Below are 27538 nucleotides of genomic sequence, written 5' to 3' on the forward strand. Positions count from 1 at the left end.
ATATCTATCATCATAAAATAATTAAAAAAAAAAAAAAAAAAAAATGAAAAAAAAAAGGAAGCCTACATTTTTAAGACTATATTTATTTATTTATTTATTTAATCATTAATTAGATTTGAATGTGCACATATTCATACTCGTTGTATCGTCATTGCTGTTATAAAATAGTACATTTAATCCTCTTCAGACAATGATTTTTTTTTTCTTTTATTAACACAAATACAACTTTTTCATGTGTAAAATAGAGAAAATGTGGGAAAGAAAATGTAATTGATTGTTAATGAAAATAATGTCACTGTCTAAAATAACAATGTTGTTCTGACAACATTTGAAACAAAGAGTGTGATATGTGTCATTCCTTTCCAGGGATTGTGTTTGTACATCTGCCTGTCAGGTTTCAAAGGTTCCTGTCTCTGTTTTTTTGGTTATGTGGGGCACAACAAATATTGACGAGGCTCAGAGGTCTCAGAGACTGCACTGATCATTTAGCCTCAGTCAGTGTGTGTGTGTAGACTGTGCTGGCCATTTTGTGGTTTCTCGAGTGGATTTTTTTCTGGTTCCATGAAGACTCCAGTTCTTCTGTGCGTCCTGCTCTTTTCTCAGAGCTGGGCTTTCGAGTTTATCATCGATGGGGAGTGGGAAAGTGAAACAGTAAGACTGAAATAGAAAAGCGAGGCAAAAAGAGACAAATTTATGTGTTGATGTCAGTATACTGAATGTGTATCTAAATTGAAAGCTATATTGTGTGTGTGTGTGTCTTATTTTGTTAGTCAGGTCCTTTGGATCAGAACTACCAATCTGGGAGATACAGGGTAAGCTTTTAAAAGTGGCATTTAAAACAGACATAAACTGAAATTACTTCAGAATTTCTGTGTTATAATAATAACTTATGCAGTTTATTTTTTCCCAAGATGTTCATCAGTTTTGAAATGTTTTAATGTGATGATAGTATCACTGAGGCCTTCATTGATTACCATTGATCAAAGAGTCAGGTGTAAGTCCACCAGTCCATGCGGTTGTGTCAGATGTCATGCAACTATTTTATTTATTTATTTTTTATTTTATTTTCAATTTAATATTTAAATCAAATTTATATATTGAGTTCGATTTTGTTTTAAAGTGATGCAAAATTTTTGGCAAAAAATTAAATTGAAAAAATATACATCATTTAAAAATTATATTAAAAAAATGATATAAATATTTACATTTGCACATGGTTACAACAAAAAAAATACTCATACTGTATGCAATTTAATTTGACTTCATGAGGCAGACCATTAATATTTCTTTGAATTTTAATCTTTTCTGTTGATTATTTGTTGGAGGAAAAAAAAAAATCACATCCTTTTTTTTTTAGTCTATTTTAGAAGGTTCCTGGAAATGTATAATTCAGACCTTTTCTCTCTCTCTCTCTCTCTCTCTCTCTCTCTCTCTCTCTCTTTCCTTCTTTCTTTTTTCTTTGTAAAACAAAACAGTAAACATGTCATGGTTTTAAACTGTAAGCATATTTTGAATTTAACATATTTTGTAATAATTTTTTTCTTTTTGTGTGTAGAGGAGTGTTCTGACCAGTGGAGAAGAAGAGGATTTTGAGGTAATCATGGTCTTGTTGTTCCACTTTATTCTTATCTACTAATCGATTAGCTTGTTTAAAGACACTACGGTTATTGACTTCCCCTCTGCTGCTGTTCTTCTTCTGCTAAAAAATTCCGTAAAATTTACGGTAAAAAAACAGTAGCTGTGGTTGCCGGAATTCAACCGTAAAAAAAATATGGTAGCAACGTTTTTGGTTTTACGGTTTTAACTTAAATTTACAGTTAAATACCGTAATTTCATTAACTGATATAATGTTAATATACCTACCTAGTACTGAAATCTGTTTTGTACCTTTGTAATATACTGATAACCACCAAATGCAGGTGGTGATGAGAAAGTTACATGATGAACCAAAGTCCATCACAAGCAGATTTTAAATAATAACATATATAGAAGGTGTCATTCACACAAGCACTAAACACCATTATGGTGAGACTCATTAAACTGAAATATGCAATAAACATTAATTTAACAACATTAGATGTAACATACAACCATAATAAACATAACTGATAAGAAAAAAACTAAGAAGAAACATAGTTATTTCAAAGAAAAAACATCAAATTCAAACAAAATTTGAAATGCAACGCAGGGAATTCTGGGAACGTCAATTTATGGTTTTTCCCTGTAAATTTTACATTCTTTTTCACTTCCAAAGACGGTATTTCACCGTAAAATTGTCTGAAATGTCTATTACAGTTTTTCACCATATATATTAGGGAAACTTACCGTTAACCATTTAACAGGTTTTTACTGTAGCATTTTCACAGTTTTTTACCATTAAAATCACGATCATTTTTTACAGTGTAGAGACATTTTCCCCCTGGTTAGATTTGGTTTCTAAGTTTCTATATATATTTTCATGTCTGTCAAACCCTAAAATAAATAACAGTTTTGCATGTTTGAGGTTCACTACTTTCACACAAGCCAAAAAATGCCACAAAATATTGGATTTCAAACTAGAAAAGGAAATTTCCTCTGGACAAACTTTGTCTTTATGTGCTAAGGTATACAAATGGTTCCTAGGCAGTTTCTATGGTCTTATTGTTAACACTTTACAATAAGGTTCATTAGTTAACATTAATTAACAACATTAGTAAACATGAACTAGAATGAACAATACTTTTACAGCATTTATTAATCTTAGTTAATGTTAAGTTCAGCATTTACTAATGCATTATTAAAATCACAAGTTGTGTTTGTTAACATTAGTTAATGCACTGTGAACTAACATGAATAAACAACTGTATTTTCATTAACTAACATTAGCAAAGATTAATTGTCTAATAAATGCATTGTTCATTGTTTGTTCATGTTAGTTAATACATTTACTAATGTTTATAAATGACACCTTATTGTAAAGTGTTACCTTCTTATTTAATGTTAAAAGTTTGATTTATGTATTGTGTTCTGTCTGTGAATGAATGCAGGCAATTCAAGGCAATGACATCACAGTTAAGAGCTATAAGGTGGAGAGCAGAATCACGTCGCGGTTCGCTCACACCACCGTCAAGAGCTCTGTGGTCAACTCAGGCCCCACTGCCCAGAGCATCGGCTTCAACGTGCAGATCCCCAAACGGGCCTTCATTAACAACTTCACCATGTGAGAGCATTAACACAGACACAAATACACACAAAAACACATCAACTTCCTGTGTGACCGATGGCTGCTTTTCAGGAATGTCAATGGGATCACATTCATCGGCTCAGTGAAGGAGAAGACAGTGGCAAGAAACCTTTACGCTCAAGCAAGAGCTCGTGGGAAAGCAGCTGGCATTGTCAGGTATGGCTTTTATATCCATCCATCCATGAATTCATACTTTAATTTTTACAAAATACACTACATATATTAAGATGTGCAAATATATATTCAGTATTTATTGTATACTTGTTTTTTATTTAATTCATTCTTTCTTTCTATATATATATATATATATATATATATATAACTATATTTGGATTTACAGTTATATATATTTATAAATAGTCTACATATCTAAATCCTATAACAATATATATGGGTGTTTCTTCAACTAGGGGAACTTTTAGCCTTGTGAAGTTGAATAAAAAAACTTGTTCAAAAGTCACGTAACACCGTCTCATAAGTTTAAATAATTTGTCTAGTTTTAAGGTCTGTAAGAGGACAAACTTAGATTACAAGAGAAATTGTTAATATTTTAAATTTTTCCGACCTGCAATGAACAAATGTCATTTCCACCACATCTCAATATACAGCTGTTATTTAAATATAAAATAACTTATGCCACTCAAGAATTGTCTAAGATCAGTTTTACCAGTTTTTCTACAATGTACAATAATTATACATTTGTCAATGAGATAAATTAACTGCCCTAAGGACCAAATTCTGAACTGTACACCTGTCACACTCTGAAATTTAATATTGGTTTGGGTAAGAGCTTATTAGAAAATAAATAACTTGAATTTTTATATTAAGTAGAGCATGATCTCATAAATTGTGGATACATTTTTAATGTGTGATGAGAACTTTTTCAATATTTTTATAAAATGTGTGGTGATGGAAATGACAGGGTGTGCTGGAAATGACAATTAATTAATGTGAATGTAGAGAAACAGCAGAGATATTTATTAGAAAAAGTCTTAAACTCATCACACTCATTAAACTCAATTCACAAAGTCATTAAACATATCAATTGTACTTTGTAACCATAAATGTAATTTCCACCACAGAGGCAGTGTGGTGGAAATGACATTTCTGTAGTTTTTTTGTGAAAAAATGGAAGATAGCTTCACTGATTAGCTTTGAATTAATACTTAGCATTTCATGTATGCAAAATACTCTTATTTAACTTTAAATTTTTAGCTTTTTAAAACACCCTTGAAGGTACAGTATGCTTGGAAATGACGTAGAATAAATATATTAACTGATCAAGCAATATTCACCTTGATTTTTCTTCATATGTTGTTGATGAAAATTTAAATTCCCTCCATGTCCAACATGTGCTCTGATGTCACTGAACATTTCCATAGAAACCACCTAAACAATCTTTCACACAAACTTTTTAAAGGGACATTACAGTGTTGTGGTGGAAATTACACCAATACTGTGCAACAGCTATATTTTGTATAAAAAGTAATATTGATAGTGGTCTCACATTAAATACTATAAAGTATTTTAATTATTTTACTAGTGCTTAATTCAGGTACATTAATTCATATTTTTAAACTGTATTTTCATTGTTGAAGTTTAAAAGTCTGGGTGTGCGACAAGGAGACAACAGTGGTTTTGACACCTATAAGGAGGTTGAAAAGTATGAAAAAATTATAATAGAAATGTAGTAAAAAGTTTTAAAGGTGGTTTTATTGTTAGTTTGACAAAGAAAGAGGAATTTGTCCAAAATTATATGTATTTTTAAAAATATGACCAAAGAACATAAAAGTCCCCATAGTCTAAGAATCACCCATATATATATATATATATATATATATATATATATATATATATATATATATATATATATATATATATTAGTCTATTTAAAGCTATTTGGATTTGTATATTCCGTATTTATGAAAGGTTTTATTATCTGGTCTATATAAATGCACACATATTGTTTTTTTGTTTTTTGAAGAAGTGACTTCTTCTCATCAAGGCTGTATTTATTTGATTAAAAATATAATAAAACCAGTAATATTGTGAAATATTATTACAATTTAAAACAACAGGTTTCTATTTTAATATACTTTAAAATATAATTTATTTCTGTGCTGGCAAAGCTGAATTTTCATCAGTCATTACTCCAGTCTCCAGTCTCCAGTGTCACAGAAAACAGTGTCTTCACAAATCATTCTAATATGTTGATATATTATCATTGTTGGAAACAGTTGTGCTGCTTAACATTTTTAATAAGAAGTGAGCTGAAAAACTTAAATTGTTACAAAAGATTTCTATTTTGATTAAATGCTGTTCTTTTCTAACTTTTTTATTAATCAAAGAATCCTTTGACTCTCAGGACTAACTCTCAAGCAATGGAGACGTTTAGGACGGAGGTGCATGTTCCTCCAGGCAGCAAAGTGGAGTTTGAGCTGCACTATCAGGAAATGATGCAGAGGAAGCTGGGTGTCTACCAGCACATGCTACACTTACAACCTGGACGCCTGGTTCCACTGCTGCAGGTCACTTCCACACACATACTGTATAAACACACACAGTACAGAAATATACACGAGTTGTATTTTGTTGATGCTTGTCTCTCCTCAGGTGGATGTGTATATATTTGAGCCCAAAGGTATCAAGTTTGTCACGGCCACTAACACACTGGGAGAGCAATTTGCAGATTTGAGCAAAATCACCCACACAAAAGAAAAAGCCCACATTGTGTTCAAACCAACTCTGCAGCAGCAGCGCAAGTGTGAAAACTGCACAGAAAGCGCAGTGGATGGTGTGTTTGCTGTGAAATACGATGTGGAGAGAGAGAGCAATGCAGGAGAACTTCAGGTACAGATGCACATTCACTTTTACGGCTAATAGTTTACATACTCAATCACTATCAGGCCTAAGTCCACCAGTCTCTGTGGTTGTGTCAGATGAAGTGTCATTTTAGTATAGTTTTTTTATAAATATATATATTTTCTATTTTCTATTTAATTGTATTTAAAGCAATTCTGTGGTCTTATTAAAATTAAAAATGTTGACTGGCTGGAAAAATTATTTCAAATAATGAAAGTGTTTTTATGGTGTAATTTAACAACCCTGGTCAGAAATCATGCAGCTTGTTTTTATTTTTTGATCAATCTGTTTTACATATAAAATTGCTATGTGTACTGCGTTGGGCTAACCTAGACTTGTCATAGTACTTGCATATTATTACTCTTTTGTTGGTTTTGATTACTTCTATTGTCCTCATTTGTAAGTCGCTTTGGATAAAAGCATCTGCTAAATGACTAAATGTAAATGTAATGTAAATATCAAATTCAGCTAAAACTAAAACTTCAAAAATTTTCATTACTTGAGATAAAAGAAACACTAACTAGAATAAAAGCAACATTTTTTATTTTCTTATTTCGCTGTATATATAAACTAAAACTGAAATAAAAATTAATAAAATCTCTATAAACTAAAATATAAAATATTAATAATAACAATAAAGGTAAAACAAAATAACAAATTTGAACTAAAATTATTGTAGGGAAATTATGGAAAATGGAAAATTAAAAACTAATGAAAAATATTAATAAAAACTATAATAGTTTCACAATAATACTGAAACAACACTGATTCATTAGATATTTTAAAATGAGATTTTGCCTGAAAAAAAACTAAGGATTTCTTCTTTCTTTCCCCCCAATTTAAAAAAAAAAAAAAAATTCAAATGAATAAAATAAAATGATATAAATATATATTCGCACCTGCCTTAGTTTCAATAACTTGTCTGCAAAAAATTGCAACCCTTATACAAAATGAATGTGTATCGACCAGCTCATACTGCATTAGTTAGACCTCCTGAAGTTGACAATGAATGTTTTTTTTTCCTTTCAATTTTTAATCTCTTCTATTCATTGACAATTTTCCTTCAGTAACCATTTTTACTGTACTGTAGTAAGTCCCTGGTAACCACACAAGAGCACATGTCTAATGCATATTATGTGCTCTTTTGCCTGCTATTTTTCAAATATAGTATGTGCAACAGTACGCACAGTATGCTTTACTTCATTACCTGCCATTGCTGATGCACTATTTTCTGTCTTTTAGGTCTCTGATGGTCATTTCATTCAATTCTTTGCTCCATCTGATCTCTCTCCTCTCTCCAAAAACATTGTTTTTGTCATCGATGTGAGTGGAAGCATGTGGGGTCTGAAGATGAAACAGGTATGGTCCTGTGTAACCTGCAGATACCAGAAGATTTATAATGTTATCTCCTCCTATCAGCATGTGGTTTTTGTTGAATACAGTGTGTGATGATCCATTACTGAAAAAGTCAGTAGTATGGATGCGCCTTCTTGTGGAACCAATGAAGATCTGCATTTTGTTGCCACCATGTGGTCATTAAGTAAATTGTAGGTGATCATGAAATCAAATTACTTTCTTAAAACTTGTTTCAGGTCTTATTATACACAATTAATCAGGGTTTTTCATTTATTTTGTTAAGAACTTTTTGCTAAAATGGCTGAATTTAACATTTCCCTTTCTTTGTGCATTTAGTTAGCTTTCAGCTAGCAAGCTAACAGCTTAGCCTATCAGTTTTAACATTATTCCAGCTAGTTACATACAAAAAGCTCTTTTGGTTATCATGATAACTCGCTAAGCAGATATTTTGACCAGCAAATGCTCTTACCAGTTTATTAATGTTACTTTAAACCTTGAGAAATAAACTAGAGCTACCTAACAGCCTTTTTTGTTTTGTAGACAGTGGAGGCGATGAAGGCTATTCTGGACGATCTGTCGATGGATGACTATTTCAGCATCGTAGATTTCAATCACAATGTCCGTTGCTGGAGTGATGATCTGGTCCAAGCTTCCTCCATCCAGGTGGACGAAGCTAAAAAGTACGTCCAAAGCATCAAGCCCAATGGAGGTGAGAGAGTCTTTCTGTTAAAAAAAATAAATAAAATAAATAAATAAAATAAAATATATATATATGTATGTAGCTCATCAAGGCTGTATTTATTTGATCAAAAATACAGAAGAAAAAAAACAGTAATGGTGTGAAATATATATATATATTTTTTTACAAAATATTAATTAAAATAATGGTTTTCTATATTAATACACTTTAAAATGCAATTTAATTCTGTGATGCAAAGCTGAATTTTCAGCCTCATTACTTCAGTGTCACATGATCCTTCAGAAATCATTCTAATATGCTGATATATTATCAATGTTGGAAACAGTTATTTTTTGTTTAATATTTTTTTGGAACCTGTGATACCTGTGATTATTTAATGAATAAAAAGTGAAAAAGAACAGCATTTATTTAAAATAGTCAAAACTTAGTCTGTCAGAAAAGACTTCTATGATCACTTTTAATCAATTGAACAATATTTCAAAAAGAAAGAAAAAAAATGTACTGAACTGTATACTGTTAGATTTCTATTTCAAATAAATGCTCTTCTTTTTTTAACATTAATTTTATTCATAAAAGAATCCTGGAAAAAGTATCACAGGTTCCAAAAAAATATTAAGCAACACAGTTTCCAACACTGTTTAATAAATCAGCATATCAGAATGATTTATGAAGGATCATGTGACACTGAAGACTGGAGTAATGATGCTGAAAATTCAGTTTGCATCATAAAAATGAATTATATTTTAAAGTATATTAAAACAAAAACCCATTATTTTAAATTGCAATAATATTACCATTTGTTTCTGTATTTTTTTTTATCAAACAAAAGCATACTCGTTGAGTATAAGAAGTGTGTATATATATATATATATATATATTTAAATGCGCATATATGAATATGTATATGTATGTACACACTGTTGTTTGTCATTGACCCTGTATTTAACCCCAGGCACCAACATCAATGAGGCTTTACTGAGAGCAGTCCAGATGCTGGTTAGAGCGTCCAATCAGGGACTGATTGACCCTCGTTCTGTGTCTATGGTCATTCTGGTGTCTGATGGAGACCCAACAGTGGGTAAGATTTATTAACGCTTACACTGTGCATCCCACCTTCATGTCCTGAAGTTTCTCTAGTCCTCAGTGATCTACTGTTTCTCTTTTCATGTCTTGTGTAGGAGAAATAAAGCTGAGCACTATTCAGAAGAATGTGAAGCGTGTGATGAGGGAGGAGTTTTCTCTATTCTCTCTCGGTATTGGCTTTGACGTAGACTTTGACTTCTTGGAGCGAATGGCCATGGACAACAGAGGCGTCGCCCAGAGGATTTATGCCAATCATGATGCCGCAGAACAGTTAAAGGTTTAATACAATGTCACAATATATCCTTTCTCTTCCATGTTAATCTTATTTTTCCCAAACCATGACAAGTGACAGGACCTTTTAGATGATTGCATGTTTTCTTTTCTTTCTTTTTTTTTTTTTTGATGATTCTGCTCATCCTTAAACATCAAATATATTGCAGTTGTCTATTATTGAGACATGTTATACAGCATTTTCACTTATATTATTTATATATAATATAATATATAATTTTATATAAAAATATAAATTTATACAGTTTTAGAAATATATTGATATTTTAAATAATATATATTCAAATTCATTACATATTTCAAAATATATTGTAATTCACGTTTAATTATAATTTTACTGTGTAAGAAAAAATATTACAAATAAATTAAATGGAACATTTATATCAAAAATAAATATTAAAAAAATATTATTATATTATTTTATATGTCAAAAATATATTGCAATATATTATGTATTATATATTAACATATATTGCCTATTGTTATTTTTCCAGAATCTAATGAGAAACAGCTGATGAATTGGATGTGAATGTGAATGAAACAAAACTCTTTTGCGCTCTATTTTAGTTCATTCATACTTTTCTTCTCTCTCCAGACATTCTACAGTCAGGTCTCCTCTCCTCTCCTGAGGTCCATCACCATTCATTTTGCTGAGAGCGCTGTGAATAACGTGACTCAGAATCGTTTTGATAAGTTCTTCAGTGGTTCTGAGCTGATAGTGGCTGGAAAACTCCAACCATCAGACCTCACAACACTGCAAAGCTTCACCACCGCTGCTGCTGTGCGCCCCTTGACACCTTTGTCTCTGTTCAGATTTTAAAATTCACTTTTCATGCCTTGTTTAATAATAGTTGTTATAATAGTTGTTTTGCTTTTCTAGGCCAACATGGACCTGAACATTCAGACAGAGGCAGATATTGGGGAGCTGGACTCTGTGCTCGGCACACATCAACATTCCTTCCCTGGCTTTGCTCGGCAGATGTGGGCCTACATTACTGTCAATCAGCTACTGGCCGAACGGTGAGAGAAAAAAACAACCCTGCGTTCACCTCAGGAGCAGTTTGGCTAGATTTGAGGCCATCTATATGCAAGATTTCTAATAATTGATTAAATAAAGTTTAATTTTAATTATGAATCAAAACAGGAAACTGCACCTAAAACAAGCATTTGAACAAAATAAAAATTCAAAGAGGTGACAGAAAATTGCCTCGACAAAGTACAGTTTCACAGTAGAAGAAGACATTGAATTTTTTTGTGCCATCAGTCACTCGTGGTTCTTCTCTTGGCTCTTGGCTCATTCTGAGTCAGACATGAAGACAATTGAATTAGTGATTTGTTGACTCAAGAACAGCTGTGCCTGGATCAGTCTAATTTGCAAATGAATCATTGGGTGCGATTTGTGAAACACTTTAATAGGTTCAATTAAAAGAAGTTTAAATGAATCGGAATGTCTTTTCATCAGTTCAGAATAATGAACAATATGTTTTTATGAAATGTAGTGCAGTAATGTTGTGAAGTAAAATGAAAAGTACAGATACCCCATTTTCGAACATAGACGTGAAAGTGCACTATCCAAACTTAAATTGTTATAATTTATGAACGCGTTGGAATACAGACTATTTTAAAAGAAGAAAATCAGCAGATTATTTCAGTGATTTATTTTAAAATATAAAAGTATCAAAGAGTTATAGAAGTTTAAATTTTCTATAAAGAAAATGCACTGTACTCATTTTTTTTGTATTTTATATCAAATAAATATTTTGCAAAATATTTTTTAAATCCATAACTTTAAAATTAAAACCTTATGTTTAAATAAGTTATGTTCCAAATTTGAAGTTGATTAAAAAAATAAATAATTAGGTTTCTGTGAGATTTTATTTAGGGCGTTATACCATAAACAGCCATGCAAACTCCATAGAATTTTTTTAATGCATTTTATTGTCACAAATGTCTAGAATTCTCCAATCGCAAAATATGGAATCCTGAGACTCAGACCTTTGCAATGATATGTATTTTGTCAAGATTATAAAAAGTTTTGATTGTAAATAAAAATGAATTCAAAATAGAAGATAATGTCCCAAAACTTTGGCGTGAACAACCTGTGATATTTGGGCATTTTTCGCCAGGCATATTTTGTGATGTAAACTAAAAAATGTTTCAGCTTACTGTTACAATAGTAAAGTAGTCCAAAAAAGTAAATAGTTTTAGCCAAATTTGCCATGATTTATTTATTTTCACTTCTCAGTCCATTTAATATGAATTATTCTGGATTTTTCTTCTATATGTACTATGTATGCCAAGCAGTACCGTTTCTAGGCATAGGCGAGCTAGGCAGTCGCCTAGGGCGCCACCAGCTGAAGGGGCGCTAATGAGCGCACGTACTGGTACTACATTTTAGCAGGGTTGTGATAAAGAGTGGCACGGTCACCCTGAAATATGACTGCCACCCCCACTGGATCCCCAACATCATTGGGCTAGAGTACTGTCAATCTGACGATGCCTGAATAATTTTTTTTTTTTTTTTGCCATGCAATAAAGCTAAATTCAAAGGCCAATTTAAAATATTGGTACAGTAAATAAAGTGCACAAAATCAGTATTTTGTTTAGGCAGCATTTGTGGCAGTTGATAAATCGTGTTGCGAGATTTGTCCAAAAGGTGCGTTTTTGCGCCAATGCATTGTTAAAGGATCAGCGTGTCATGTAATATTCCCATATAAACTTTAACAGCCAATTCAAAAATATTGGTATAGTAAAATTCGCTAATTCACGAGATACCTCCTTTATTAAACTGCTTTGTGGAGTTTAATACATCCTTATGGAGGTGTCGAAATGCTGATCAATTCATTCACTTCTAACACAGCACTTAATGGGAGAAGCGTCATACACATAGAGGGCAGAGCGTCATATTATTTAAAGGGGAAGTTCACGCGTTAATGAGTAGCAAAGGATTAAGTAGCTGCATTGGTTACTTTTATGCCACTGATCAGGCTTTATATGTAGTTTGGGGCAACAAAGGGTTTTATAGGTTTGACTGAAATAATAATGCAATAACTGACACTTTAAATCAATGTTTCAAGCAACAACAACATAACAATTGAACAAAAAACAGAGAAAGACAAAAAGTAGCCATTAATAGTATATAAACATGTATCCAAATCCAAATGTAATAAAATTAATTTATGTGTGATTTATGTGTAAATTATGTGCAATGTCTTAGCTACTAGGGATTGTTACATAGGGCTATACAGACATCTAGTGGCAACACAATGATTTTACAGATAATAAATTGTACAAAATGTTTATTTTAAGTCAATTTACAAATAATGCATTCAGATTTGTGGAACTCAATCTCCACAAATTAGTATCGTTACTATGACAACCAATTTGAATGTAACAAGAAACTGGAAAGTCTGAAAAGAATATATATATATATATATATATATATATATATAGAATTTGGGGGCAATAGGATTTCGCCTAGGGCATCATACCGGCTAGAAACGGCCCTGATGCCAAGTCTCACTTTGAATTATTTGCTGGTTTCAAAAGTAATAGAAAGTAGACAAAGCATGCCCAAAGCACAACATACATCAAAAATGAAGCTATCAGGAATTTCTCCTTTAATCGTACCACTGTGGATTTCCTCTCATGTAGCTCTCTAGCTCCTACTGCAGCTAAGAAGCGTAGGATCACCCAGAGGATCGTGGCCCTGGCTTTAGAGCATCAGTTTGTGACGCCTCTCACTGCCATGCTGGTGGAGGGTTACGACCAGGGAAGGGCAGAACGACTGATCGCAGACTCACCCAGAGACTCCAAACATGGCTGCTGCTCAGGTACCAAACACTTATCAATATGGCAAAAGGATTTACTAAAGGGATAGTTCACCCAAAATGAAAATATACTCACCCTTCACTTGTTCTAAACCTGTATAAGCTCTGTATAAGAAGAATACTGGTAACCAAACAGTTGATGGCAACTATTTACTTCCATAGTATCCCCCCCACCCCCATACTTTGGAAGTAAATGGCTATTTGGATCAGTAAATGATGATATTCACTTTTGAATGAACTATCCCTTTAAACAAAGTATGGACAATTATTCTTGTTGTAGTTATCTATTTATTATTATAGGAGTTATATATATATATATAAAAAAAAATTTCTCCCGTTCTTAGCCACTGCTCCCTTATCTGGACCTCCGCCGGTGCAACAGTTGGTCTATGCAAATCCTCCATGGCTTCTGTCTACAGTTGCTCCAAATCCCAAAGAAGTTGCCGGAGTGCGTGACAGTATCATTCCTGGACACATCACTGGTGGTAATGCAGCACAGTCAAATATTAATTAGTTTTCACACTTAGTCTGAAAGCAGTTCACATGTTTTTATTTTTTATTTGAATGTGAACGCTCAAAACATAATATATTTTCGATATGGCTGTCAAACGATTAATCGCGATTAATCGCATCCAAAATAAAAGTTTTTGTTTACATAATATATGTGTGTGTACTGTGTATATTTATTATGTATATATAAATACACACACATACAGTATATATTTTGTAAATATTTACATGTATATACATTTATAAATTTATATTCTTATATTTTTTATTATATATAAATATATTTAATATAAACAACATATTTTTCTTAAATATATACATGCATGTGTTTGTATTTATATATACATAATAAATATACACAGTATACACACATACTGTATATTATGTAAACAAAAACTATTACTTTGCATGCGATTAATCGTTTGACTACTTTTTAAGTGGGCTGGGTTCCACAACTAAGTTTAACAACTGATGCGAATCACAATGAGATTTGAGTTCACTTTCATATTCAGAATCAGTATGAACGCAACAAGAATTGGTTTCTTGCTACTTAAGCGAAGCATTGGGGCTAACGCGTTACAAGTAATGCGAGTTACGTAATCAGATTACTTTTTCAAGTAACTAGTAAAGTAACACATTACTTTTAATTTACAAGTTACTTTTTCAAATAAGTAATGTCAGTTACTTTGGTTTCCAATTTATTCACTGACAGCTCTCCTGTCCCTATGTTGAGAGATATTGGGAGTAAGTGCAGAGGTGTTGTGTGCACTTTGTAAATATGATGATTGTAGCAGTTATAGACTAAATGTGAACGTGCATTTACTCAACTCACTTTCCACAAAATTAATAAAAACAGAGAAACGCAAACCTTCCAAAGCTGCTGACCTTCGATGATCCAATTCAACAATATTAATAAGCAAAAATAATTTTTAGTGTGAAAGGGCTTTTACATTTGCCAAAAATAGATTTTTTTTTATGTTAAAAACACACATGCAAGCCCAACCCAGATAAGAAAAAGTAATGAAAAGGTAATATAGCGCATTACTTTCCATAAGTAACACGGTTAATTTTTATCAAGTAAATCAATATTGTTATTCATTACTTTTAAAAGTAACTTCCCTCAACACTGCTTAAGCAAGACAGTACAGACAAAATTATTGTATTTGAGATTTTGGGATATTTGGCATTTCATAATGTGTTGTTTCATACTAGTGGAAAGAAAACATTCAGAATACATTTATTTTATTGCACTTTATGTTTTTGCACCTGTAGGCTTCAATTACAATTCAATTAATGATGTTTTTCTCACGCGCTAAGTTAGAAATGTCCACTTCAGTATTCATTTTTCAGTTTTTATTTACCTAGTGCATTTTTGGTTCACTTAAAAGCTTAAGAAATACTGTTCTACCACTACTACATATTCTATTGTGAATCTCCCTCATCCTTTTGATTTTATTGCAGTGGACAGTGATCCCCACTTCATCATTCACTTACCCAAAAGCAACATGGACATCTGCTTCAACATTGACTCCAGACCCGGACACATCCTCAACCTGATTTCAGATCCTGGAAAAGGTAACTTGACATCTTCCATCACCTGAAAAAGTCCTTTATTTATATCATGTTCCATATGTGTTTTGTTTTTTTTTCCTGTCCAGGAGTTACAATCAACGGTCAGTTGGTTGGGTCTAAGAAGATGAAGAACAACAAAATCCAAACATATTTCGGCACCATCTCCATATACTCTAAAACAGACGGTGTGCAGGTTATAGTAGGAACTGACAGAATCGACCTGATGGAAGGCAGGAACAATCACTCCTTCTCTTGGGGAGCCACAGCTGAGCTTGCACTTTACAGGTATCAAAAAACAAACGTATTCCAACAAACACCACAAATTATAGGAATCAGTGACTGCAAGCTAGCAAACTTGACAATATACTTGACCTGCAGATTTAGGGAACAAACCTGTAGTTTTGTTAAGTTAAATTAGTTTTGTCCATCATATGGCCATCATTTTTTAAGAGGATAAGAGTATTTATAACATGTAACTTTCATAATCTGATGTATTTCCAAAATTAAATTGAATATTCAATAGAATATTTTTTTATCCATGTTATTCATTTAATACATTTTAATTGGATCATGTGGAATTATTGGCTATTATTGGGACATTTATTATTTTATTTAGGGATAGTTCACCCAAAAATGAAAAGTCTGTCATTTATTACTCACCCTCACTTTTTTCCAAACCCATAAGACCTTGGTTCATCTTAAGAACACAAATTAAGATATTTTTGATGAAATCAGAGAGCTTTCAGACCCTGCATAGACAGCAACACAACTGAAACATTTTATGGCCCAGAAAGGTAGTAAGGACATCATTAAAACAGTCCACATGACTTCAACCTTAGTTTTTTGAATATACGAGAATATTTTTTGTGCGCAAAGAAAACAAAAATAACGACTTTATTCAACAATTTCTTCTCTTCAGTGTCAGAGTTCGACGCGCGTTCACGAGAGTACCATTTGTAACAAAAATAGATAAAATGAATTTAATTAATTTGTATATTCACTGGAAAAAATCTAGCCTAAGCCGACAAGAAGCAACTATTAAACATGAGTTAAGTTGAATCAAATTAACTGTGAAAGTCATTTCAACTTATGAAACTGACTTAAAAAATCATTTGTTGCCATGATTTTTTGATTATATTATTACCTGTAACATGTCTGTGCCGTATCCAAATTAAGAATTAACGACCATTTCTACAGACTTAGCAAAGAGACAGCAGAGAAAAAGCGAGAGCGTTTAACTCGTCAGCAACAAATTGCATGCGTCGTGGTATTGTTGTGAATGCGAAGAACACGTAAGAGAAGAAATTGTTGAATAAAGTCCTATTTTTGTTTTCTTTCTTCACAAAAAAATATACTCGTAGCTTCGTAAAATTACGGTTGAACCACTGATGTCACATGGACTATTTTAATGATGTCCTTACTACCTTTCTGGGCCTTGAACATGTCAGTTGCATTGCTGTCTATAGAGGATCAGAGAGCTCTTGGATTTCATTAAAAATATCTTAATTTGTGTTCCGAAGATGAGCGAAGGTATCACGGGTTTGGAACGACATGAGGGTGAGTGATCACTGACAGAATTTTCATTTACGGGTGAACTATCCCTTTAAATGCAGTTCTCTGCATTTGGTAATATATGCAAAACTCTTTTCTTATCAGGATGAAGGTCACCATAGTGAAAGAGCAACATGTTACCGTGACGATTGATGGGAGGATTTCTGTGATGGTGCTTTTACATCGGGTGTGGAAGAAGCATCCTGTGCAGGTGGACTTCCTGGGCATTTACATGTCTAGCGACAACAAATACTCCACACAGGTTCATGGTCTCATTGGTAAGTTACTTAATATTTAAATGTACGAAACAGCTTAAACACATTATTCAACACACCAACAAGTGTGTGGGTCTTCTTCTCAAAAATGGATTTTGCGTCTCATAACAGGTCAGTTTGCACAAGAACCAAAACTGAAGGTGTACGGCATGCATGAGGGAGCAGATCCAAAGAAGAAGGAGGCCACAATGGAAGTGAAAGGCAACAAAATAGCTGTCACCAGGTAATATCACATACCAATCTCATTTCTTTTAATTTATAAGGATGTTAAATGTCCTCACTAGTTGGTTGTGTGTTATCTTGTTTGTGCTTTAAATGATTACAATTTCTCTGATAATCATAAATATCCTGTCCAGAAAATGATTTTAAAATCTGCATAACTGAAAGACATAAAACAAAAAACCTACCATGATGTATAAATACTTTCCAATTCAAATAATTGATCACTTTTCACAATACAGCAATAAGAATTTGGGGGAATATTTTTAATTTTCATGAAAAAAAACAAAAAACAAAAAAAAACGACATTTTCTTCAGTGACCTCCTTAAGATCCACCCAATCCAACTTCTTTTCTATCATGTTCATATTTTAAAAATGTGCAATATCTGTATATCAATCAGGGGCTGGCAGAAGGATTACAGACGTGACAAGAAGCGAGGTTCAGATGTCTACTGCTGGTTTATCCATAACAGTGGGAAAGGCTTCATTGATGGCAGTTATACCAGCTATATCCTGCCTCAGCTGGACAGCTTCCTGACCGCTATCTGAGAGCATGAGTGTGGCAGCTAGCTTAGGATACTTGCTAAGAGAGAAAAAGAGGCTGATTGGTAGAAATCTGTTATTTTATACAAGCAATAAGAAGCATAGTAAACTGAAACATGCCATTTTGCCATTTAAAAAAAGGTTTTTAATACTACAAGAAAGTATATATACAAAACATAGGAAAACAGTGATGCACAATAACCGACTGAACTGAAATTACTTAAAGCCAATCAAAAACTAATTAATGTATTATAAGACTTCTGACTTGAGCGTTTGCAGTGAAACATTTGATCGAAAATTTGATTTAATTAAATATTTTAATCATATGCAACCATTTTCAATGACAACAGAGATAACAATGGACAAAAAAACATAATAAAAACCATTGGTCATTTTGTTCCAATATGTAAATCAGGTCATTTAAGAGTCTTTATTATGCACTCTGACACAGTAGAGGCGTCATGGAGAAGAAAGAACATCAGGCCAATTTAGAGAAGTCCTCATATGCAATCCCCTCCACTGTCTTTCCTTTCATCCGACCCTAAACCAAGACAAAAAAAAACTTGCTTTAGATGAGTGGCTCTCAATCCTGGAGAACCGTTGTGCTGCTTAAAGGGTTAGTTCACCCAAAAATTAAAATTCTGTCATTAATTACTCACCCTCATGTCGTTCCAAACCCGTAAGACCTTCGTTCATCTTCAGAACACAAATTAAGATATTTTTTATGAATTTTTATGAATTCCGAGAGCTCTCTGCCCCTCCATAGACAGCAATGTAAAGGTCCAGAAAGGTAGCACGGACATCGGTAAAATAATCCATGTTACATCGCAACTTTACGAAGCTACGAGAATACTTTTTGTACGCAAAGAAAACAGAAATAACGACTTTATTCAACAATTCGTCTCCTCCGCGTTACTCTAGCGCCATTTTGGAGTCTATATGCGGTCGGATATGTTGTTTACGTTCAAATCAAAGCGTAAACAACGTATCTGCGTTATGCAGCTGACATAGAACAGCATACACTGTTTACGTTCAGTGGATACTCTCCAAAATGACACTACAGGGTAGAGGAGACAAGTTGTTTAATAAAGTCGTTATTTTTGTTTTCTTTGCGTACAAAAAGTATTCTCGTAGCTTTGTAAAGTTACGGTTGAACCACGGATGTAACGTGGATTATTTTGCTACATTTCTGGACCTTGATCGTGGTGATTACAATGCTGTTTATGGAGGGTCAGAGAGCTCACGGAATTAATCAATAATATATACGGGTTTGGAACGACATGAGGGTGAGTAATTAATGACAGAATTTTCATTTTTGGGTGAACTATCCCTTATTATTTTACTGGACAACATGAAACATTGTGTTCAGGAATCTTTGAATAGAAACTTCAAAAAGAACAGTATTGAAATACAATTTTTGTTTATAAATGTATTTACTCTCTTCTGATCAATTGAAGGTATCTTTTCTGCATAAAAGTAATAATTTCTTACTACACCAGCATATAGAAAGCTAAAGAAATTGACTAAAAGCTACAAAACCACACTCTAATTTCATAAGGTGCAATGAATTAGAGCCAGCATTTTAATAGTGTGCAGTGACAATTTTCAGAATGAGCTTACCGAGTCTAACATGAGTGTAGCAGAGAATTTGTGCTCATTTATGCCTTCCAGGATGGCCTCTGTGTCTTTATATTGACCGTTCACAATCAAAACTCGCTTGCCTGAAACAAAACGATAGATTAGATTGAGAATTTCTTTCTTTCTTCATTTTGAGTGAAAAAAGTAACAGGTAATACCAGGAGCTGGAATGACCGTCTCCAAATGACTCTGGTCCAGTTTGAGTTTGTCTCCAGAGTCGATCATCTTCACCACAGCTGTGTATTTATCCTGCACTTCCTGTAATATCACACACACGCACACAATATCACTGTAGGAAACATCTAATCACTCAGTGTGGATGACAAGAGTCTTCAGTTACCCGAATGACTGCCTTCTTCTTGTAATACTTCTCTCCCAGTCTCTTAGTAATCACTTTCACTACAATGTTTGCATGTATCCAGTTATCTGATCTTACAGATTTCTTCTTCTGTTCCTCCATCTGGAAAACACACAAAGGGAAAGTTCTGGTTGAATCATAGAAACATAAACGTGCAACAAAACTGCATGATCTGTGTGGATTTCATGAATATATATATATATATATATATATATATATATATATATATATATATATATACACACACTGTATATATAACACCAACATTACAACAAAAGTAGCTAAAAGAAAAATGTTAATAAAGAACATGCCTCTATTATTTCATCCAGAGCCGATTTCTTTTTCTTGTCCTTAGAGTCTCCACTGTGGGAAGACTCTTTCCTTTTTGCAGAGGCTGCAGCTTTGAGGGCACTAGGACCCAAAGTGGTGCTATAGAAATAAAACATAGTCATTGTCACCCAAACTACAGCCATATTGCTTTATGAGACTTTTAGACTGGTTATACCTTGTTTTAGAAGGCCCCGCTAAAGCAATGTCTAAATTAAAAGCTACTTTCTCATCTTCATTCATTCGCTTCAGTTCTGTGAAAACTGGTTCTTCCTGTAGAGACATGGACAATGAAAATTTGAACAAGAGAAAAGAAAGAAAACTAATTTTTTTCAGCACACAAACACACCTCTGGCTCCTTGCCTTCCCGACCACGGCGAACTTGTTCTTCGATGAATTTGGCACTGCGTTCTTCATCATCCATATCCTGTTTCTTCTTCCTCTCCAGCTCCTCCTGCCTGCGGATCGTCTCCGGATCACGATCAATGTACTGGACATACCAGCCTTTAGGCGTCTCATCCACTTTGCAATAACCTGTACACACAATCTAAATGAAACACCTAGACTACTGTGCAAAAGTCATCAAGAATGCATTTATCTGATCAAAAATTCAGTAATTTAGTGAAATATTACTATCATTTCAAATAACTATTTTCTATTGTAATATATATTTTAAAATGCACTTTATTCCTGCTAAATTTTCAGCATCATTACTCTAGTCTTCAGTATCGCATGATCCTTCAGAAACAATTCTAACATGCTGATATGAAACATTTCTTTTTATTAGAAATATTGAAAATGGTTGTGCCATTTAATATTTTTTGTGGAAACCACAATGCTTTATTCTTTGATGAATATTTATTTAAAATATATATTTTTTATAACAATGTAAAAAGTATTCACCATCACTTTTGATCAATTCAATGCATCCTTGCTAATTAAAAGTAAATAGAAAAAAAAAAAAAAAATCCTACTGACCTCAAAATTTTGAATGGTATTGTATGTTGTGCATATCTGGCGTTTTAGTCAATAAAATGTATAGGATGCTTGCCTTCTCTCCCAAGCCATTTGGTGAAGTCGGTGAGAGTCTCCCACTGAGTAGAGTTCATGTGAACGTGTTCCCGATGACTGATGTACTCATTATACACAATGTTATTGTGAACTCGCTTAGTCCCTGCAAACACGAACACAGACCGTCTCAGCCAACAATAATAAAGCAAACACAAAACAAATTAATATAATACTGATTAATAAATAAAAACAGCAATGACTTACCAAAACGTCTTCGGAGCAGCTCTATGAAGTCACTTTTGAACTCCCTATAAAATCAGAATTTAAAATCACAAGTGATCTCAAAGACAGCTGGATCAATGGATGGATGTGGATAAACTGTGTGTTGACTTACTCTGAGAAGTAGTTCAGGAACTGGTTAGGGTTCTCTGAAGCTAACAGCAGCTGTCTCTGATGAGACTCAGACATGCAGTGACATTTAAACCCATTCTGCAATCAAGAGAGATCATGTTAGCTGACAATATTGTCAAAGTCTGGTTTTGAAAAACACCCTATATTGCTCAAAATCATGTCCAGATAGGCTCAATGTCCATATGTTGCACCAAAATGCTGTCTAACTAGGTTTTGACACTACACAGTCATTGCCTGTAACGCACAAACATATGCTGACTACATAAGGAGGTCACTTGTTTTTAAGACAGTCTATGGGGTCGGTAGCTTACTAAGTTTTCATTGAATCATTTAGCATGTTGCAAGACACATATTACAAATTATAATCAAACATGCTATCTAGAAAGGCAGCAAAAGTTTTGTAACATAGCCTAAGATATCCAATAATGCTCTTTAGGTATAGGGCAATGGTGTCAAAAAAGGCTGAAAAAAATATAGGAAAATTAATACAGACTAAGTAGTACTTATACCTAAATTAGATAATAAAAAATTAAATGAATTAATTTATACATGCCAATTACGCGTTAATGAAGAATAAGACACATGTTCACATAAACTTACTTCATCTCTACATTGTTTCTGACACATCTGACAATACCAGCGCAGTTTCTGAAGGCCTTTGGCTTTAATTCTGTTTCCAATCGCTTTAGGACTTAGAAAATCGGCTTTCCCCATTTTAATCAGTCCAAAAAAATCAAGATTTACTGAAAAATAATAACAGTTCCAGTGTCTCAACACTTCCTACTCTTCCTTGCGTTGTGACGCGAGTCCCTCGCGTTGCTAACATGCGTGTTTCGTCACTGATCCGTGTGTATCTCTACTATCGCGAGATTATGATGAGACGTCTTCCTGCGCTTTATTTGCGCCTGCGCAGACCGGCGGCTCTGACCTTCATTGAAGTGAACATGTTCGCCAGGACCAGCGCGGCGGTGTTCCTCCCACAATGGTACGAATTTATTGATTTGTTGAATATGTGTTTATCTGGGAATATGCATTTAATGTGTGTTTTTAAGTAATGAAACTAAATTGCGTCAGTTGCTCAATGAAATGCGGATGAGGTGGAACAAGGACGCGCTGAACTCTAGGCCGCAGTGTACTTAAGCGTATATGACAGCGCGCGACTTGACATTTCTATGTTTATTTTGGTTATTTAATGGCAATACGCTGCTAAACCCACATATTTAATCAAATGATGTTCTTGAGTTATGAACTGTTTGTTTGGAAACCGTTCTATCTTGTCGTTCAATGATAGGCATGCATTGCATCCAGGGTATGCATTGCTTTCAATGCAACTTCAATTTCTGTCATATTTATTGATACATCATTGACCTGAGAGTTATTATATTGTGTTTATTTGTGGATGAGCTTAACTTCTATAAAACGTCTCTTGCAGTGGGCAGGTCAGGAACATGGCTACCTTGAAGGACAGTAAGTAAACCTTCCTTTTGCTTTATAAAAGGTCAGCTGTTATTAATGTCTATACAAATGCAGGGTTGTTTTAGTTAATGTACTTAATGTTATTTGTATCTGGCTAATATGTGTTTTGCATTTATATTATGATATCTAACAGACAGTTGTATGAAGTTTCTGATCATTGTTTTTTTTTTTTTTTCTCTCTCGCCAGTCACCATTCGGTTGAAGTCCATCAAGAACATCCAGAAGATCACCAAATCCATGAAGATGGTGGCAGCAGCAAAGTATGCCAGAGCTGAGAGGTCCCTGAAGCCCGCCCGGGTCTATGGCACCGGTGCTATGGGTATGCAACATATGATCCACAAAATTAAGTTTGTAATGCACAAATATTCTGATATACATTTAGAACGTCTTGTGATAATATGGTAATGTTATTTCTTTTCATAACTTTGTTGTTTAGCTCTATACGAGAAGGCTGAGATCAAGGCTCCAGAAGACAAGAACAAGCACTTGATCATTGGTGTGTCATCTGACCGTGGTCTCTGCGGTGCCATCCACAGCAGCGTGGCCAAAGCCATGAAGACTGAGATCGCCAAGCTCTCTGGTGCTGGCAAAGAAGTCATGGTTGTCAATGTGGGTGACAAACTCAGAGGTCTGCTGTACAGGTAGATTTGTCTCCCTTTTTCAGTTTTGTCTCTGTTATTCTCATTCAGACATTTAAGTTTTTAGATGCATCACAGTGGTTTCAAATACCACTTTTTGCAATGTTCTTTGCTTGAATCTCTCCCTCTGCTTCTGTAAACCATCAGGACCCATGGCAAACACATCCTGATCAACTGTAAGGAGGTGGGCCGCAAGCCTCCTACTTTTACTGATGCTTCTATCATTGCCACAGAGCTGCTGGACTCTGGCTACGAGTTCGACAAGGGGTCCATCGTATACAACAGATTTAGGTTTGATACATAATGCACATTGTTATATACTGAAAATAGAACCCTTTTTTTATTGCCTTTGATGCTGATTTGTGTCGTCTTCAGGTCTGTGATTTCATATAAGACAGATGAGAAACCTCTATTTTCCATTGACACTGTTGCAAACTCAGGTATTGTTTCATTGTTGGACTGAATACCCATCATGACACGTAAAACAACATAATAGTTGGATTACAGTTGAAACCACATTAAACATGTCAGAGAGCCCAGCTTGTTTGTGAGCAGGAGTAAATCTAGGGATGCATGATGTATTGTGTCGTTGCTTATCGGGCAATATTATTATTATTTATTTTTATTAAATGGTGTTATTTGAATTTGTAATAAAAAAAAAAAAAATGATTGGGCATCCTCATTTCCCCGATAATTTTTAGATTTCGATCACCTGTGCCATCATTTAACATGCTTTATGTAATCTATACATGCGATAATGCATGTAATCTTTAGAAAACAGCAATCAATATTCTTTTTTTCATACTGTAGATTATAAGATGCATATATAGCTCATTTGTAGTCTTTAATATATTTTATTTGTTTAATTTAAAAATGTATAGATTTTCCTTTTTAACTGATTGAAAACATTCCAAGGCATCATCTCAGGACTGTCATAATTATATATAATTATGTAATAATTATTATATATATATATATATGTGTATGTATGTACGCCACACACACATATATATATATATATATATATATATATATATATATATATATATATATATATATATATATATATATATATATATATATATATATATATATATATATATATATATATATATATATATATATATATATATATATATATATATATATATATATATATACACTCTACAGGAATAAATTATATACGTAAAATGTCAGGCAGAGACAGCTGTACACCCTTTATCTGCCAAATCATGAAAACAATTATCAGTTTAACAGTATTAGACAGCATTTTGACATCAGTGCACTCCAAAAAAATACTGATGCAATCATGTAAGAAATGTTATCCCAATAAATTGATACATTGTTGTTATCAGTATAGCCTTATTTCATGCGTTCTTGTTTTGTTGTTGTGCTAAATTTGACTCTTTTTGCTGGGGTTTAATATGTGATCAAGTGACACTGGAACAAAATCGATAATTTGTCATGTGTTTTGTTCAGAAAACATGGGCATCTATGATGATATCGATGCTGATGTGCTGAGGAACTATCAGGAGTTTGCTCTGGTCAACATCATCTACTTCGGGCTGAAGGAGTCCACCACCAGTGAGCAGAGCGCCAGGATGACCGCTATGGACAACGCCAGCAAGAACGCTTGTGAGTCATTTTATATCATCTTCCTTTTAGTTTCAAAAGACTTTGATGGCCAGTTTCCTATATTCCTTGCTAAAGTGTGATCTTTACTAATGTTATCACTCATACTTGAGGATTCTCATTTGCTATCTTGTTTTTTTTTTTTTCCCTCTCCATCAGCTGAGATGATTGACAAGCTGACTCTGACCTTCAACCGAACCCGCCAGGCCGTCATCACTAAGGAGCTCATTGAGATCATTTCTGGAGCCGCTGCTCTGTAAGATGTTTTTACTCTTTCTTTGCCCTTCTCTTACTCTCATTATAACCCATGCATGCCACCTGTCTTCCTCATTCTTTCATTCATTCATTCATTCTTTTTATTGGGTTATGGTTTTCTAATGCCCTGTTCTTTTATATCCACAGCATGTTTATATTTCTTTTAATTTCATAAACTTATCTATTTTGTGTGTTGTTTTTACACTGTTAATTTAACCCACATTAATCTAATTTCCATCTTTCCCTCACTGACCTTCCATAATATGCATGCATTCACCATTCACAGAACCTGAAGCGTGACTGAGGTAATGTCCTGCAGCTGACTGTAGAATACATTGTGTGCTTATAGAGAAACAGCATTGACACTGCATTTTAGTGTTTTTGCTTTCTTTATAAGGTGTTTTGTTGCATGTGGTGGGTTCTTTTATTTTATTTGGTTTAACGGAGAAGTTAATTTACACAGGCCATTAGTAAAAGCTGCATAAGTTGTGTAAACTTTTTTTTTTTTTTGCTAGAGTGTGACACAATGACTTCTAGTCTTATCGGTTAGGTCTGAAACATACTCTATATGCAAGTACATGAATGTAAATGCTTCTTTCATATAGAATGTTTCTGGCCTTGTATTTGACTAATATATGTTCACACCAACACAAATGTTTGTCGCAACCATTCGCGTGCAGTTTGACTGTTCAGACCAATGCTGAAAAGAAAACAGCAGAAAGGCTGAATGAAATCGCAAATTCGCTGTCTGCCAGTAGGTGGAGCTTGTTAAATAGCAGAAATACAACGGTAAACAAACACAGCTGTGTGCAACTTTACACAACTTCCTCCGCTGTTCATTGTAGCTCAGCACAATAGTCTTTTCGTGAGCACTACCAAGTTGTACTTTTACGTAATCACATCAGCTGTGTACATGTGACCAAAAGCTTAAATCTTATTGGTTGGCGGAGGTTTTTCTGTAAAAACACACTGTTGCTTTGACGGCATGCAAATGTTCATGTCGAACAGCTGTGTATTCGATTGTGAAAAAAGATTTTCCGCAACTAATCTTCGCACTCAATATTTGTTTTGGTGTGAACAGGCCTTGAGTGTTTAGAATGTACTAAATTATATTTCTTTTCTCATTACAGATAAAGAGGAGCCCTGTAAACGTTCAGTGTGGTTCTGGCGTACATGCTCTCCAGTTCAGTCACCTGGTGTAGAATTCATAAATATATGTGTGCTTCTGTTTGTACAATTATCAGAGAAAATAAACCTCTTACAGAGAAACGCCATCCGTTTGAGTTCTAGTATATGTCTTAATCAGCTTTGATGTCCTCCTAAAAAAAATAAATACGTTTCCCGTCTCATGCTTGTTTTCCATTGGAATTAAAGCTTGTGAACTCTTCTTTGAAGCCGCAGGCTCGGCAACGCTCAGAGGTTATCAATACACAAAGCATTTGAAGAGAAAACGTCTGCCAAAACAGAACACAAGGTCAATCCTTCCAATAAACCCTCTCTGGCGTTTACGTATTTTGCTTAGAACAGTATTAAGTTACTTTGAACTGATTACTGATAAACCCAATTGACTTAACGGCATCCTTATTGTTCCTTCTTATAATTGCCAATCAAAACAAGTTTAGCCTCCTTGTTATCCATTTGAAACTCAAGCCCGGCCAGCCACCACAGTATCAGATTAAATGATCAGGCAGCGGTGTTGGGTGTCTGGATCCATGAAAGGGTGAATTTGGGGGTCACTGATTGTAGAAGAGGGTCTGATCTATTAAAGTAATGGAC

The 27538-nt window shown here is 33.8% G+C and overlaps 3 protein-coding genes across 5 annotated transcripts; 2 read left to right on the forward strand and 1 right to left on the reverse strand.

Moving 5' to 3' along the window:
• Window positions 1-464: 464 nt before the first annotated feature.
• On the forward strand, window positions 465-18427 carry itih2 (inter-alpha-trypsin inhibitor heavy chain 2). Its single transcript, XM_058773336.1, has 20 exons — window positions 465-651; window positions 771-812; window positions 1556-1594; window positions 3027-3199; window positions 3275-3379; window positions 5589-5751; window positions 5837-6073; window positions 7328-7444; window positions 7982-8150; window positions 9094-9219; window positions 9320-9501; window positions 10111-10296; window positions 10396-10535; window positions 13170-13348; window positions 13690-13830; window positions 15317-15430; window positions 15514-15712; window positions 17084-17256; window positions 17365-17476; window positions 17875-18427. The coding sequence occupies exons 1-20, from the start codon at window positions 562-564 to the stop codon at window positions 18020-18022; spliced, it is 2835 nt and encodes a 944-aa protein (XP_058629319.1). The 5' UTR covers window positions 465-561; the 3' UTR covers window positions 18023-18427.
• Window positions 17965-22601, reverse strand: kin (Kin17 DNA and RNA binding protein). The gene is made up of 11 exons (XM_058773337.1): window positions 22362-22601; window positions 21745-21839; window positions 21615-21658; window positions 21391-21513; window positions 20689-20873; window positions 20518-20612; window positions 20324-20441; window positions 19995-20114; window positions 19813-19912; window positions 19637-19737; window positions 17965-18557 (listed from the first exon to the last, which is right to left on the reverse strand). The coding sequence occupies exons 1-11, from the start codon at window positions 22473-22475 to the stop codon at window positions 18495-18497; spliced, it is 1158 nt and encodes a 385-aa protein (XP_058629320.1). The 5' UTR covers window positions 22476-22601; the 3' UTR covers window positions 17965-18494.
• Window positions 22602-22625: 24 nt separating this feature from the next.
• Window positions 22626-27108, forward strand: atp5f1c (ATP synthase F1 subunit gamma). 3 transcript variants are annotated; one of them, XM_058773338.1, is made up of 10 exons: window positions 22626-22746; window positions 23194-23228; window positions 23425-23556; window positions 23674-23878; window positions 24023-24166; window positions 24251-24315; window positions 25355-25510; window positions 25667-25763; window positions 26049-26067; window positions 26893-27108. In XM_058773338.1, exons 1-9 carry the CDS (start codon window positions 22634-22636, stop codon window positions 26053-26055), a joined length of 954 nt encoding a protein of 317 aa, XP_058629321.1. In that variant the 5' UTR covers window positions 22626-22633; the 3' UTR covers window positions 26056-26067; window positions 26893-27108. The 3 variants fall into 3 exon arrangements, with proteins under 3 accessions (XP_058629321.1, XP_058629322.1, XP_058629323.1); XM_058773339.1 differs by lacking the exon at window positions 26049-26067; XM_058773340.1 differs by lacking the exons at window positions 26049-26067; window positions 26893-27108 and having other exon boundaries at window positions 25667-25767.
• Window positions 27109-27538: the final 430 nt, after the last annotated feature.

This window comes from Onychostoma macrolepis, chromosome 04 (assembly GCF_012432095.1).
Source record: "Onychostoma macrolepis isolate SWU-2019 chromosome 04, ASM1243209v1, whole genome shotgun sequence".
Lineage (NCBI taxonomy): Eukaryota > Metazoa > Chordata > Actinopteri > Cypriniformes > Cyprinidae > Onychostoma > Onychostoma macrolepis.

Coding starts and splice junctions, on each gene's coding strand:
- itih2 (XM_058773336.1), top strand. CDS start 562: ATGAAGACTCCAGTTCTTCTGTGCGTCCTGCTCTTTTCTCAGAGCTGG. Junction 652..770: donor GGGAGTGGGAAAGTGAAACA/GTAAGACTGAAA, acceptor TTATTTTGTTAG/TCAGGTCCTTTGGATCAGAA. Junction 5,752..5,836: donor GCCTGGTTCCACTGCTGCAG/GTCACTTCCACA, acceptor GTCTCTCCTCAG/GTGGATGTGTATATATTTGA.
- kin (XM_058773337.1), bottom strand. CDS start 22,475: ATGGGGAAAGCCGATTTTCTAAGTCCTAAAGCGATTGGAAACAGAATT. Junction 21,840..22,361: donor AGAAACAATGTAGAGATGAA/GTAAGTTTATGT, acceptor TCTTGATTGCAG/AATGGGTTTAAATGTCACTG. Junction 20,115..20,323: donor CTCTGGATGAAATAATAGAG/GCATGTTCTTTA, acceptor TGTGTTTTCCAG/ATGGAGGAACAGAAGAAGAA.
- atp5f1c (XM_058773338.1), top strand. CDS start 22,634: ATGATGAGACGTCTTCCTGCGCTTTATTTGCGCCTGCGCAGACCGGCG. Junction 23,229..23,424: donor CATGGCTACCTTGAAGGACA/GTAAGTAAACCT, acceptor CTCTCTCGCCAG/TCACCATTCGGTTGAAGTCC. Junction 25,511..25,666: donor CAACGCCAGCAAGAACGCTT/GTGAGTCATTTT, acceptor CCTCTCCATCAG/CTGAGATGATTGACAAGCTG.